At 44.3% G+C, this 13,132-nt stretch overlaps 2 protein-coding genes across 2 annotated transcripts; both read right to left on the bottom strand.

The window, feature by feature from the left end:
* Positions 1-82: 82 nt before the first annotated feature.
* LOC132328349 (outer dense fiber protein 3-like) lies at positions 83-2,095 on the bottom strand. Its single transcript, XM_059848181.1, has 6 exons — positions 1,984-2,095; positions 1,659-1,859; positions 1,331-1,432; positions 857-978; positions 288-425; positions 83-178 (listed from the first exon to the last, which is right to left on the bottom strand). Exons 1-6 carry the CDS (start codon positions 2,087-2,089, stop codon positions 83-85), a joined length of 765 nt encoding a protein of 254 aa, XP_059704164.1. The 5' UTR covers positions 2,090-2,095.
* Positions 2,096-4,027: 1,932 nt separating this feature from the next.
* Positions 4,028-6,580, bottom strand: LOC132328401 (outer dense fiber protein 3-like). Its single transcript, XM_059848221.1, has 7 exons — positions 6,425-6,580; positions 5,852-6,065; positions 5,544-5,744; positions 5,216-5,317; positions 4,741-4,862; positions 4,239-4,376; positions 4,028-4,142 (listed from the first exon to the last, which is right to left on the bottom strand). Exons 1-7 carry the CDS (start codon positions 6,578-6,580, stop codon positions 4,047-4,049), a joined length of 1,029 nt encoding a protein of 342 aa, XP_059704204.1. The 3' UTR covers positions 4,028-4,046.
* Between the last annotated feature and the right edge of the window lie 6,552 nt (positions 6,581-13,132).

Raw genomic sequence — 13,132 nt, 5'->3', positions numbered from 1 at the left:
TGAGACAGTGAAGCCAGTGGTGCACACCCACACACCCTGCTGCAAAGGAGGAATAGAAAAAAATCTCTTCAGGTATCTGTCTTTATTCAAGATGTGATTCAGGTATTAAAGAAGCTTTGTAGAGAGAATGTCGGACTCCAAAACTGAAGGCAGGATCCCGGGCCTTGGTCACTGACAACTGGATAAGAAATTGGGAAGAAAAGAGATGAAGATGGTGCCTCATTCTCCACAGTTATCCTCAAGTGAAGGTTGAGCAGCATAACATAATGGTTGGGAGGCTTCCTTACCTTTCCCAGGCTGTATTCTGCTGGACCTGGAAATGATCCCTTTCCAGGCAGTTTGGTTTTAAGTCCCATTGAGAACTTCGGAGCCCTGGTTTTGTAGACATCCAGATCCACCTTGTCAAATGCCGCAGGACCTGGTGTCTGCAAGAGAAGCAATGAGGTTGGTGGGTACAAGAGGGAGTGTGGATTCTTGCTAGGTGTCCATAAGTACTGTGCTACTATAGGTAGGTGCCTGACCTGAGAAGCAGTGTTGGGAGGCTTGGAGCCTTGGAAAAGAGGGCTCCTTGGGAAGCCCAAGAGAGGTAGATCTCCCAGAGGATGAGGGAGATTGTTGCCGTTAGTACCAGTGAGCTATACTGTACCAAAGCTGCTGGTGTGGAAAAATGAGGGGCTGCAGTTGTTGGTGTTACTGGTAATAGCAGGGCCAGAGGCCCTGTGGCTTCTTGGGCTTTGCTGCAGTTGCAGGGAAGTGTGTGTTATGTGGGAATACAGCAGGCACTGGGGCCCTTCTGCCCTAAGCAGAGCACACAGCTTCTGCTGCTACTGTGAGAGAACCGAGAAGCACTGCTCACCTTTGCCACATCTTGAAAACAGCTCTGGTATTTACTCTTCCCCTTCATGGAGTAGCAGGGTTCAGCATGAGTGTATGCTGTCTGGGGTCCCAGAATCCTGGGCAAGGTGTAGGCTCCAGGACCTGCAAACGGAATAGAAAGATGGTATAGGTCAGTCCTGTGGGAAAGAATGCAGTGCCTGTGTGGAATAGAGTCAGCCTGCCAAGCTGGCTGTGAGGAGCAGGAATGGTATCCTGCCCCTCATCCCAGTGCCTCTGTCTGTTGTTGCATGTGGTGTGCCTTGGCTGTTTGAAACCCGAGCTGCCAGTTCTTCTGTGAGATGGAAGAAGTTTGTGCTGTGGGACAGCTAAAAGCTTGTTGAGCACACACTGTGTCTTGCTGCCCAGGCTTTTTGCTAGGCCTGTTGAAGAAGCTGCAGACTCTCCCTGGAAGACATGCAGGCTGTAAGAGTGTCTGTTTCCCCAAGTTCCGTACCTGGTGTTCGAAAACCTTTTAAGTCCTTGGGTCGGGATGCCAGGCTGTTCGCCGGTGCGGTATAGTAGACATGTTTGTTGGCCCGATCCGTGGTGTAGTCACCTGGGACAGAGATGGAGACAAGAAAAGAAGTGAAGCTGGGAACCTAACTGCAAGCCAAAGAGGAGAAGTCAGGAGGAGGTGCTCAGGAGGACTTGTTTGTTTTCTGTCTGGAACTGTCTGAAGCCCATTCAGGGCATGAGCAGAGGGCTTTGTGCCCCAGTGGCCCAGGGCAACAGTAAGGCATGCTTGTCTGGCCTGGATAAAGGGCTGCAGAAATGCTACTCACTGGGTCCAGGGGTGACCAAAATCTTGCTCTTGGGACGTGCTGTCACAAGTGCCGATGGAGCCACCTGCTTCCCAGTCTTGGTAATGGATGATTCGATGAAGTACCGAGGACCTGGTGAGCAAGTTGCTGCGGAGGGAGCATTGCTCCCTCGAAATGAGTATGCAGGGGCTCTGTCTCTGGTGGGATCATGAGCCATATGACCTGGGAAGAAAAGTCTGTGAAAGGACCTGTGCCTGCAACTGTGTGGTGAAAGGAGGTTTCTAAGTGGAAGCAAGCACTGTGCTGTGCCTCCCGCTGCCACTACCTCCCCTGATAGTTGGTTTACCTGTTAACCCAGGGAGCCCATATTTGGGACCTGGGGTAGTGTATTCTGCAAGGATTGGGCCCCGTCGAGGATGAGGTCTCCAGTTGCCTACCCAGGGTCCCTCCATGCTGGTGGCCAGAGAAACTACAGGAAAATCAGGAGAGCTACCAAAGGGCTTCTCTGACACAGTGCTGGTACAAAGCTTTCCTGTAGCCCAGAGCAGGAAGAAAGCAAACCAGCATCACGAACAAAAGTGAAGGAAAGTGAAGAACAAGTAGCACATGGAAGCAAAGATGCAGCAAAAACTCCTGGTGTGCCCTCAGGCAGCAATTGTTGGCGTAGAATGCAGCGCTGGCCTGGCTGGGAGGTAGCCTCCTGCACGTCTACACACGAATTTGCTCTGCTGGAGTGTGGCTCTGACTGGGTGAGGTGCCTCTCGGTGACATCATAATCCATTGCTAGGTGGATCCATCAACATTGACGTCCATCACCAGGTGACATCCCAAAGGGCCATTCTCACCCAGTGATGAGCAAAGCCCACTGTGATGTTGAGACCCTTAAGCTGTTCGTGCTGCAGCACTGCCGTATTGGCTGCAGGGCTCCTCTGGGGCTGGGCATGGGCCTGCCTTGGAACTGGCTCAGTCTGGTGTGGGGCAGCCCCAGTTTGTCCTCACACAGACCTGCTTTTGTCCCCATGTTCCCAGAGACCCAGCACAGCCCTTTCTAGTCCAGTGGTGCCTGAGCACAGGGCTTTTTTCACCAGTGTGAAATAAACTTATCCAAAACCAATTTGTTATGAATAAGGAGACACTTTTATATTTCAGTGCCAGGAACAAGGGGGATAACTCCTCCAAATTTGTTCTGATTATCAAACAAAATTCATCGCTTTTATATGCTTTTTCTACTGTGTCATTTTTACATAAGTTCTTTTACATAGTATGCATCATCTGCCCATTCTTAAGTGTAAGCTTTACAATGATTGGTTTCACTAGTTATATAACTGCAATAATATTCCTACCCTAAGACTATCATTTGCCATATCTGCTGAGATCTACTGATTGGAATCCTTGATATTCAAATTAGGATGGGAAGGGTAGAGGGTTTTCAAGCACACTATCTGGTGTTCATGACAATTTCCATAGGTTCTTGAACAAGGCAGAGGATACCTGTAAACTTCTTGGTAAGGTTTCTCTGGCTGAATACTTTAACAACAGTACACCTACCATTCCTATATCATATGCTTCATTGTTTTATACTTGCAATCATAAGTAACACTTTTGTCTTTTTTATAATTGAAATATTTTTATCAGTGTATTTGTAAGAGGCTGAGTAGACTGAAGTGCTGGCCACAGAGGTGAGAGAGGCTCCTGCCATGGTGCGCCTGCGAGAGCTACCAACTCCAATTCCCACCCTGTTCCCTAGCAATCAGGGATGTATCCTTTTGGCATCACCACTTAGCCAGAGAGGAGAAACAGCCTCCCCAGGGGCACAGAAGAGTCCCATCACTGGCCACAATCAAGTGTGCGGTTGGCTGGGTGCTGGCTAGTCTCTCCCAGGCTGCCTCTCCCGCATGAGGGCTGGATGAGGTCACCCTCCAAGGTCCCTTCCTGCCTGGACTGTTGCAGGATTCTATGGTGATTCCATTTTCAGACTGGGAATAATGGTTCTTTCTCCTTAGCTTTCAGTGATCTGGGAACTTGCCTGTGGAAATGAGCCCCTGCCTGTGGCAAGAGAGGATGCAGGGCAGATGTGTTTCTGGGCACGCCTTGGGCAGATGCCACCTATGTGCACTGTGAAAAGGGGGACACTGAGATGGGCTTTGTCCTTGAGGTCAGCATGGTCCATGGGGTGAGAGTGTGTGAGAGGCAGGACTGGAAAGCTTTCACAGTTTTGCTCTGGTTAGGTGAAATGGTGTTGTTGGAGAGGTCAGCCTAGCTCATGCTATTATCTCACTGCTCTCCCCTTACCCTCATCCTGCCATGTTTTGACTGAGGCATAGAAATGAGACAGTGAAGCCAGTGGTGCACACCCACACACCCTGCTGCAAAGGAGGAATAGAAAAAAATCTCTTCAGGTATCTGTCTTTATTCAAGATGTGTTGCAGGTATTAAAGAAGCTTTGTAAACAGAATGTCGGAGTCCAAAGGTGTAAGCAGGATCCCGGGCCTTGGTCAGTGCAACCTAGAAGGGGAAGAAAAGAGGTGAGGATGGTGCCTCCAGAGCTGTCCTCAAGTGAAGGTTGTGTAGCATAACATAATGGTTGGGAGGCATCCTTACCTTTCCTGTGTTGTAGTCTGCTGGACCTGGAAACCGATCCTTCCCAGCAAGTTTGGTTTTTAGTCCCATTGAGAACTTGGGAGCCCTGGTTTTGTAGACATCCAGATCCACCCTGGCAAATGCTGCAGGACCTGGTGTCTGCAAGAGAAGCAGTGAGGTTGGTGGGTACAAGAAGCAGTGTGGATTCTTGCTGGGTGTCTGTGAATACTGTGCTGCTTAAGGTAGCTGGCTAGAGAAGCAGTGTGGGAGGCTTGGAGCCTTGGGAATGAGGGCTCCTTGAAAGAGAGGTAGATCTCCCAGAGGATGAGGGAGATTGTTGCCGTTAGTGCCAGTGAGCTGTTCTGTGCCAAAGCTGCTGGTGTGGAAAAATGAGGGGCTGCAGTTGTTGGTGTTACTGGTAATAGCAGGGCCAGAGGCCCTGTGGCTTCTTGGGCTTTGCTGCCCTGAGCAAAGCCGCTGAACTTCTGCTGCTGCTGTGAGAGAACCGAGAAGCACTGCTCACCTTTGCCACATCTTGAAAACAGCTCTGGTATTTACTCTTCCCCTTCATGGAGTAGCAGGGTTCAGCATGAGTATATGCTGTATGGGGTCCCAGAATCCTGGGCAAGGTGTAGGCTCCAGGACCTGCAAACGGAATAGAAAGATGGTATAGGTCAGTCCTGTGGGAAAGAATGCAGTGCCTGTGTGGAATAGAGTCAGCCTGCCAAAGCTGGCTGTGAGGAGCAGGAATGGTATCCTGCCCCTCATCCCAGTGCCTCTGTCTGTTGTTGCATGTGGTGTGCCTTGGCTGTTTGAAACCCGAGCTGCCAGTTCTTCTGTGAGATGGAAGAAGTTTGTGCTGTGGGACAGCTAAAAGCTTGTTGAGCACACACTGTGTCTTGCTGCCCAGGCTTTTTGCTAGGCCTGTTGAAGAAGCTGCAGACTCTCCCTGGAGGACACGCAGGCTGTAAGAGTGTCTGTTTCCCCAAGTTCCGTACCTGGTGTTCGAAAACCTTTTAAGTCCTTGGGCCGGAACACCATGTGATTGGATGGTGCGGTATAGTAGACATGTTTGTTGGCAAGCTCTGTGAGGTAGTCACCTGGGACAGAGATGGAGACAAGAAAAGAAGTGAAGCTGGGAACCCAACTGAAAGCCAAAGAGGAGAAGTCAGGAGGAGGTGCTCAGGAGGACTTGCTTGTTTTCTGTCTGGAACTGTCTGAAGCCCATTCAAGGCATGAGCAGAGGGCTTTGTGCCCCAGTGGCCCAGGGCAACAGTAAGGCATGCTTGTCTGGCCTGGATAAAGGGCTGCAGAAATGCTACTCACTGGGTCCAGGGGTGACCAAAATCTTGCTCTTGGGACGTCCCAGCACAAGTGCTTTTGGTGGTACATACTTCCCAGTCTTGGTGATGGATGGCTGGATGAAGTATCGAGGACCTGGTGAGCAGTTGTCTGTGGAGGGAGCTTTGGTCCCTCGAAATGAGTATGCAGGGGCTCTGTCTCTGGTGGGATCATGAGCCATATGACCTGGGAAGAAAAGTCTGTGAAAGGACCTGTGCCTGCAACTGTTTGGTGAAAGGAGGTTTCTAAGTGGAAACAAATGCTGTGCTGTGCTATCACCTCCCCTGGTTTACCTGTTAACCCAGGGAGCCAGTACTTGGGACCTGGGGTGCTGAATTCTGCAAGGATTGGGCCCCGTCGAGGATGAGGTCTCCAGTTGCCTACCCAGGGTCCCTCCATGCTGGTGGCCAGAGAAACTACAGGAAAATCAGGAGAGCTACCAAAGGGCTTCTCTGACACAGCGCTGGTACAAAGCTTTCTTGTAGCCCAGAGCAGGAAGAAAGCAAACTAGCATCATGAACGAAAGTGAAGTAAAGTGAAGAAGAACAAGGAGTAGCAGATGGAAGAGAAGACAGAATGGAGAGAAGCAGCAAGTTAGAAGCAAAGATGCAGCAAGAACTCCCTGCTGTGCCCTCAGGCAATGATTTTTTGCCAGGCCGGCAGCAGTGGAGAAGCGCAGCGCTGGCCTGGCTGGGAGGTAGCCTCCTGCGCGTCTACACGCGAGCTTGTTCCGTTGGATTGTGGCACTGACTAGGTGATGTGCAGGGAGGGATGCCAGCCTCTCGGTGACATCATAATCCATTGCTAGGTGGATCCATCAACATTGACGTCCATCACCAGGTGACATCCCAAAGGGCCATTCTCACCCAGTGATGAGCAAAGCCCACTGTGATATTGAGACCCTTAAGCTGTTCGTGCTGCAGGGCTCCTCTGGGGCTGGGCATGGGCCTGCCTTGGAACTGGCTCAGTCTGGTGTGGGGCAGCCCCAGTTTGTCCTCACACAGACCTGCTTTTGTCCCCATGTTCCCAGCACAGCCCTTTCTAGTCCAGTGGTGCCTGAGCACAGAGCACTTGTCTAATGAGTTGTGTCTGCCTGAGCTGGTTGCCGCAGAGCTGAGAGAGCTGACACAGGCTTTTGCCTCAAAGCGTATTTGATTGCTGCCCACTCTAATTCTCACCCTGTGTCCTAGAAACTAGGGTAAAATCTTTTTGACATCACCTGTTTGCCAGAGGGGAAAAAACAACCTCCCCAAGAACCGGAAGAATTAAAGAGGCTTTTTCTCAAGCTTCGCCCTTGTCTTGCTTTGGCCCTTCCATTAACTCCCGGTCTGGGGGAAAAGGAGTGAGCAAGCAGCTGACGTGGCTTAGCTTCAGTCCAGGCTCAACAACTGAGCTTCTAATCTTATTTAGCAATAGTGTAAGAATGCCCTTCTTTGGTGTTGAAAAAATTTTGTGTTTTAGCTGTCACTGCCATTTTTTTCACCTGCAGTCATTTACAATGGGAGATCCCCTGAAATGAGCTGGGAAGTTGATAGTGTCCAATGCCCAGCTTGTGCTTTGTATCTTTTGATGCTTTTCCAAGGTCTCTGTGCTCTGAGCTTACTATTAGAGGGGAGGGAGAGAGCAAAGCTATCAATAATATCAGTTGTTCTGCCCTCTCCATTTGAGGTCCCCCAGTTTCTGCATCACTCCTCAGATGTTACTGATGTCTTCAAGTAGTTTTCTCCTTTAATGCCCACTTCTTCAGGTTGTTTTGGGAGTTCATGGTCAACAGGATTTTCCTGAAGCAATGTTGATGCTTCAGAAACATACTAATTCTTTAAGGTTTCCCTGGAAGGGTTGGACAAAGTTTCATTATTCTGATTTTGTCAGCAGTGTGTGAATCTCTAGGCCTGCACTGTGAGTTCTCCTGCTAGGTTTTTCCTTCCCCAGATTTCCTGACTTTTTGTCAGTAATACCACTCATTACCCATGCTTTGTTTAGTGACCCTTAATGCTTTTCAGTCTCCAAGTTTTTATGGTTTGAGACCCTTATGGCTTTTCTTCCATTGCTGTGCTACATGGGCTGTGGTTAATATAGCATCAGTTAGGAAATACATTCTGAAGCATATGAATTGTGATTTGAATGGAGATGCTGTGGGTGAGGTCAAATAGTGGAGTGGCAAACCAGTTTAGAAGACGTAAGAATCCTTTAACACAACCTGATTTGTGTCGTGAAGGGCATTTAAACTTCAAAGGCACACACAGATGGAATTTTCTCCCACTGGTCAAGTACTCATGCAGTATAACCCACAGTTTTCATAACACTTGCAGTCTTTGATACACTAACAAAATTGTATATGAGGTTGCTCTCTTACTATAGGTGAAGCAGATATTGAGGAGGCAGAAGTTAATACTTTACCAGTATAGCTGGCTAATCACATTTCTTGTTGGATTGTTTAGAAATGCCAGCATTAGTTGATGAGTTCCAGTTCTTGTGTTCTTGGTGGCATTCACCTGAATCTTCTACATCCATTTTTTTCCTCCTACTTTCTTCTGTGTCCTGTATCAGTGCAAAACTATCAAATAAGTTTTGTTTAGATGATGCTTTGGAGCCTACTGATGGCTGCTCCTCCAGACTTGGGGCATAATTTTCACTCCGGAGACTTATAAAAAAACTATTCCAGTAAATAGCCTTCTTGGGTGATGGTATTTTAACTTTGAAACCTACTGATAACAGCTACAGATAAAAGATTTTCAGTGGGTTGGAGGTGTTAAAATTGGAGCCCAATGATAACAGCCCCCCAGAAGAAGGAGGCATTTGCCCTGGAGCATACTGATTGCAACCCCTGAACCATCCCTTGTGGAGAACATTCAAAAAATGAAGACCCCTCAGCCCAAAGGCTGTTTCCCAGAGCTGCCATCAGTAGGCTCCAGAGCCTAGAATGAATGAAAGCTAGAAATTTATTCACATAGTCTGTGAATAGCAATAGGCAATGACTTGCAAAACAGGTTAATTTACTGGTATTGAAACTGGCAGTGGGCGTAACATATCTGGCACATTTTTAATATACTTAGCATATTTTATTTCAAACTTCTTAAAAGGATATGCTGTAACTGATTTGTGTTTAGTGAGAGTATGGAAGAATGTTGCTGGAAGTTGTAGCCTGTATCAACACAAAAGGATGACAGAATTAAAAGAGACCTATTAAAACGATTAAACACCTCAGCAGTAATTACTGTGTATGATATATTATTTACAAATAACTGGATGCCTATACATTTTCACTGCATGTTACAAGATCTTTGTACACTGCTCTTTAGGAAGTGACACAGTTGGCTTAATTAAAACAAAAATTAGTATAACAGTTTTTTTACCTGTATGCTTCAGAGATAATTTCAGTGATGTGAAGAATCCCTGCTCCACAGCTCCCAGCACAATACATGCTGATGCAGTCAAATATCAAATTGTATGAGCTCTAGTGTATGCAGCACATGATGCCTTATTTATACAAATAAAAGGAAAAAAATTATAAAAATGTCAGCAATTAAGTTTGATCTGTTTTCAACTTTTGATTTTGAAAGAGGTGGAGGCTTAAATATCTATAAATTTGAGGGCTTTCATGTCTGTGCAGTTTCCATTCTGATTCAGTTAAGGACAGAATTTGAGTCTTTATCTCTCATCATCAAGGTCATCTGAACAATTAATGAAAATGCTTAGATAAATTTGTCTGGTTTTCTTTTTTCTGTTCCACTCCACTGTGGACATTTAACAGCAGTGCTCCAATGCCAAGAAATAGTACTCAAAAAATTAATTACATGGAAGTGGCAAGAAGTACCCACCATGAGGGTTCTTTTGGTTCAGAGAACACGGACTAGAGTTATCAGACCCTGCTGTATCTCTGTTTTTAAGAAGAATGTTAAGCATTTTCATTGACATCGAATCCACTAATGTGTTTGGTGTCAACTGTGTAAATGCACTTAGAGGTCCTGAGGCTGTTTCTATAAGCCCTTCAAAACTGTAGAACTGCTGCTTCCATCCAGGGACTCATATGGAACGCTTGCTGGACCAAACAGTATGACAGATGCTTTTTGACATCAAAATGAAAAATAAAAGAGAAACATTAATGCCAAATCATTAATTACATTTTTTTTCCTTAGAATATTAGATGAAAACTATATGTTCATAGGAGAAACTAATTTGATTTACATCTCTAGTAATTAAATAAATGCCATGTATTTAATAAATCCAAAACAAAGCTTTAAAGCAAAAAATTGAGATTGCACAGGCATCAAAATCTATGATATCACGTAACTTATGGTTTATACAATCAGGAACTGGCTTGTACAGCTCTAATCCTCCAAGAGATGTCATGGTATATGTGGGATAACTATGAGAACCAGCATGGGATGGGAGAATGTGTTCTATAGCAGGGCTGTGTTTCTGTGTTTCTAGCCACCCTGCACAGGTGTCTGGCCCAGAGAAAGGTGTAACTCTGGCCCCTTCCTCTCAACCCTTTATTGAGCTGAACGGAGTTGCTCACTCAGAAAAGAAATGCATGCCAAGTACAGCTTGGCTCCAGTTTACCCCAGAGTAAGGGGATAATCCAAGGACAGATTAGGAGCCTCACTGTGCAGCATCTTCATCTGGGCTTCTAGCTAGTTTATACCAAAGAAACCATTACATTAACTTTACATCAGTTAACATTTTAACTTTAATTCCTCTGTTACCTTAGTGGAATTTTTTTTTTTTAATTTTCATGTAGGATAGCATAGGCTTGAAATTAAGTCTGTGATACGTAATTTGGGGTATTTTAATAATCATAGATTTATTGATGAACTTTTCAAATAAAAAGCAGAAAATTAATAATATCTTATAAAGTAAAGAATATTATCTAAGGAAAAAAAATTAGTTTGCGAGGAGAGTATTACCTCCTATTTTTGGAATTTCTGTAAGATTCCTGTCTCGGCTGTATTTCAAGAATCTGTCTATAGGTTGCATTCCTGAGCCTATCAGCCTTACAGATCGGTTAATAAAAGTCAATCAGTGATTGTTTAACTTGCCTGCTACTGCCTGAAGCAGAATTACAAAAGCTAAATGTGTTCAAAACTCCACCAGGAGTTTCTGTCATCTTAAAACTCCAAGTGTATGACCTCATGGCAACTTAAAAATAAATATTCCACAACAGCTTGAAGAAACTTGCAGTTACTATGCATTCATGTCAACAAAATAAGAAATCATGCTTGAGGAATAGCAATGTTTGTGCTCTTAGAATGATTCATGTAGAAATGGAAACTAATGGCGAAAGGATGATGAATATGGAGCAACTGACAAGTAGAAACTAATGCAATTAATTAGAAAATAGTAATTTGATTGCTAACTGAGGAGGTTTATAAGCAACATAGAATTGCCATGTGCATTAATCAGGTTCGCTGCAGTTGTAATTAACTGTTCAATACTAAGCCTCCTCACATATTCTGAATATCCTGACTGATTTACCACGAATTTCTACGTAGTCCTGACGTTGAACTTTCATTAGTGTTCATTCTTCTGCATACTCAGTTAAGGTATATTTTGTTTCGTGAAGATGACTTTCAAATGCAGTAAAGTAATTTGTTAATGCAAATTGTTTTTCTTTCATGAAGTCACACACAATTTTTGTTAAATGTGAGGAGAAACACTCTAAGTAATTGCTATAGAAACAAATCTGCAATCAGCTTTCATTAATTTTTAAATGAATTGGGGGTGTGATTCTTATTATAAAACAGTATTATATCTTATTCCATTGCTCTAATTTGTAACTTTGACCTGAGAATTAGTGAAAATATTTTACTCATGTAATGGGAATTGGAGTTAGCAAATAAAGTGATTTTTTTAGTTCAATCAGGAATTTTAGTTCAACTATTTTAGCAATAGTATTTTCATATGCATTTTCTTTCCAAAATAATAGCACTTCATCTCACCAACACATGTTCTAGAATCTTTAAGATTATATAAATATAGCTTTAAGATGTAAAAATTTGGAAGAAATTCTGTATCTTGGTTGCACAACCAGAAAGCTACGTGCTGTTTTCCTCAAAGCCTAACAAAATTAGATGCTGACCTTAAAACCACATCACATGCTGTTCCTATTTTTCAAAGCTCATGATGGATCATGGTCTTGAGTTTAAAGGATATAAATGTGAGAACAGCTCAGGTTTTAGAAGAGGCATGGATCTGAACTTACATTAGAGAAATACTGAAGAAGTCTGTGTTGCTTTTAATGAGCATGGATTATTTAAATATATTTAAATTTAAAAAGTTAGAGTTTAATATTAGAAAAGTGAGACGTGAGTATTCACACTGCTGTGAAATTCTGCAAAATGAGGAGTCAGACTTGGGCTCTCATCATCATTTTCTCATTGATAGTCATAGTGATTTCCAGTCAAGGTGGATTGATTTATACTCATGGTTTAATTTCAGAATGCACAGTACATTGCCAAAGGAGATTGGAATATCAGTTGGTATCAGTGCAGGTCTTTTTTTGTTTCTTTGTTTTTCTTTGGTGATTTTTTTAATATTTGGTTTGTTATGAGTAGGATTTTTGAAAAAAACCTTACAGTAAGCATCTCAGTAAGCAAAGCTCATGAAGGCTATCCGGAAATAGCCTTATACTTCGATAGAAATATTTTCATTTGGTATGGCAATCAGTCTAACTCCTCTGAAGGCCTCAGAATCAGTTCTGCTAGTTTTTCTTTTTCCTCTGGTTCATTTCTCAGGAACTTCAAGGGAGTATAACCCAATCAGTGCTACTGGTTCATTTTCCTCTCAAGCTTTCAAAGGAAAGTGTTGAAATAGATCAGGCCACATGCAGTCTTGTTTTATACAGTTACCAGACTTGTACCATTAGAAAATGTGGTGCATTTATTTTAAAGCATCCTTTCCACTGCAGTTGTGTGGAACAATGATCTGCTGAATTTAATTCACAGATCAAAGAGGGAGGAAATTAACCAACACAGTAAATTGATTATTTCATGGGTGACATAACCAAGGCAATGATTTATCTTAATAAAGAGCAACATCCCTCTAGTCCTTAACTGAATTCCAGCCAATGCAATAATACTCAGTTGTTAATGACTTTGATGTTGATGTGGAAAAGTGAATGACTGTATAATCACTGAAATGAGACCTCATCACAGTTGGAAATGTTTAAGCCAAATCATTTTGGACTGTGAAAAGAGCCCTGAGTGGTATAGATTGGCTGGGTCCCAGATTTTCAGCCTTAACTAAACAGGGCCTGAAAACTTTATCATACTGCCATGCCTCAGGCTGGTCTGCAATTCTGACAGCCCCAGAGAATTGCAGTTTAATGTATATGTGTGGACTCACTGCAGAAAAAGAATTCAGGATGTGCAGAATGCCATGGAGGTACACGAAACCCACCTCACGCAGATAACGAACTCGAACCTTGACTCCCAAGCAAGTCCAATGGCCAAAACTGGCAAAGAGGGGCAACCACGACATGCTGGTGACTCTGAACAGGCTACAGGCTTGGGGTGGGGCAGTTCAGGCACTGAACTCCGGGGTGTGTCCATGGTGGCTCCCAGTGGAAGCAC

This window comes from Haemorhous mexicanus, chromosome 6 (assembly GCF_027477595.1).
Source record: "Haemorhous mexicanus isolate bHaeMex1 chromosome 6, bHaeMex1.pri, whole genome shotgun sequence".
Classification (NCBI taxonomy): Eukaryota; Metazoa; Chordata; class Aves; order Passeriformes; family Fringillidae; genus Haemorhous; species Haemorhous mexicanus.
The sequence above is the reverse complement of the archived record's forward strand: the minus strand, read 5'-3'. Positions and strand labels throughout refer to the sequence as shown.

What these genes read in the sequence shown, in the direction of transcription:
- LOC132328349 (XM_059848181.1), bottom strand. Translation starts at nt 2,089, where the DNA reads ATGGAGGGACCCTGGGTAGGCAACTGGAGACCTCATCCTCGACGGGGC. An exon ending in AAAAGGTTTTCGAACACCAG is followed by an intron (nt 979 to 1,330) that starts GTACGGAACTTG and finishes TTCCGTTTGCAG; the next exon opens with GTCCTGGAGCCTACACCTTG. An exon ending in GTTTTCAAGATGTGGCAAAG is followed by an intron (nt 426 to 856) that starts GTGAGCAGTGCT and finishes CTTCTCTTGCAG; the next exon opens with ACACCAGGTCCTGCGGCATT.
- LOC132328401 (XM_059848221.1), bottom strand. Translation starts at nt 6,580, where the DNA reads ATGGGGACAAAAGCAGGTCTGTGTGAGGACAAACTGGGGCTGCCCCAC. An exon ending in TGGGCTTTGCTCATCACTGG is followed by an intron (nt 6,066 to 6,424) that starts GTGAGAATGGCC and finishes TCATGATGCTAG; the next exon opens with TTTGCTTTCTTCCTGCTCTG. An exon ending in GTTTTCAAGATGTGGCAAAG is followed by an intron (nt 4,377 to 4,740) that starts GTGAGCAGTGCT and finishes CTTCTCTTGCAG; the next exon opens with ACACCAGGTCCTGCAGCATT.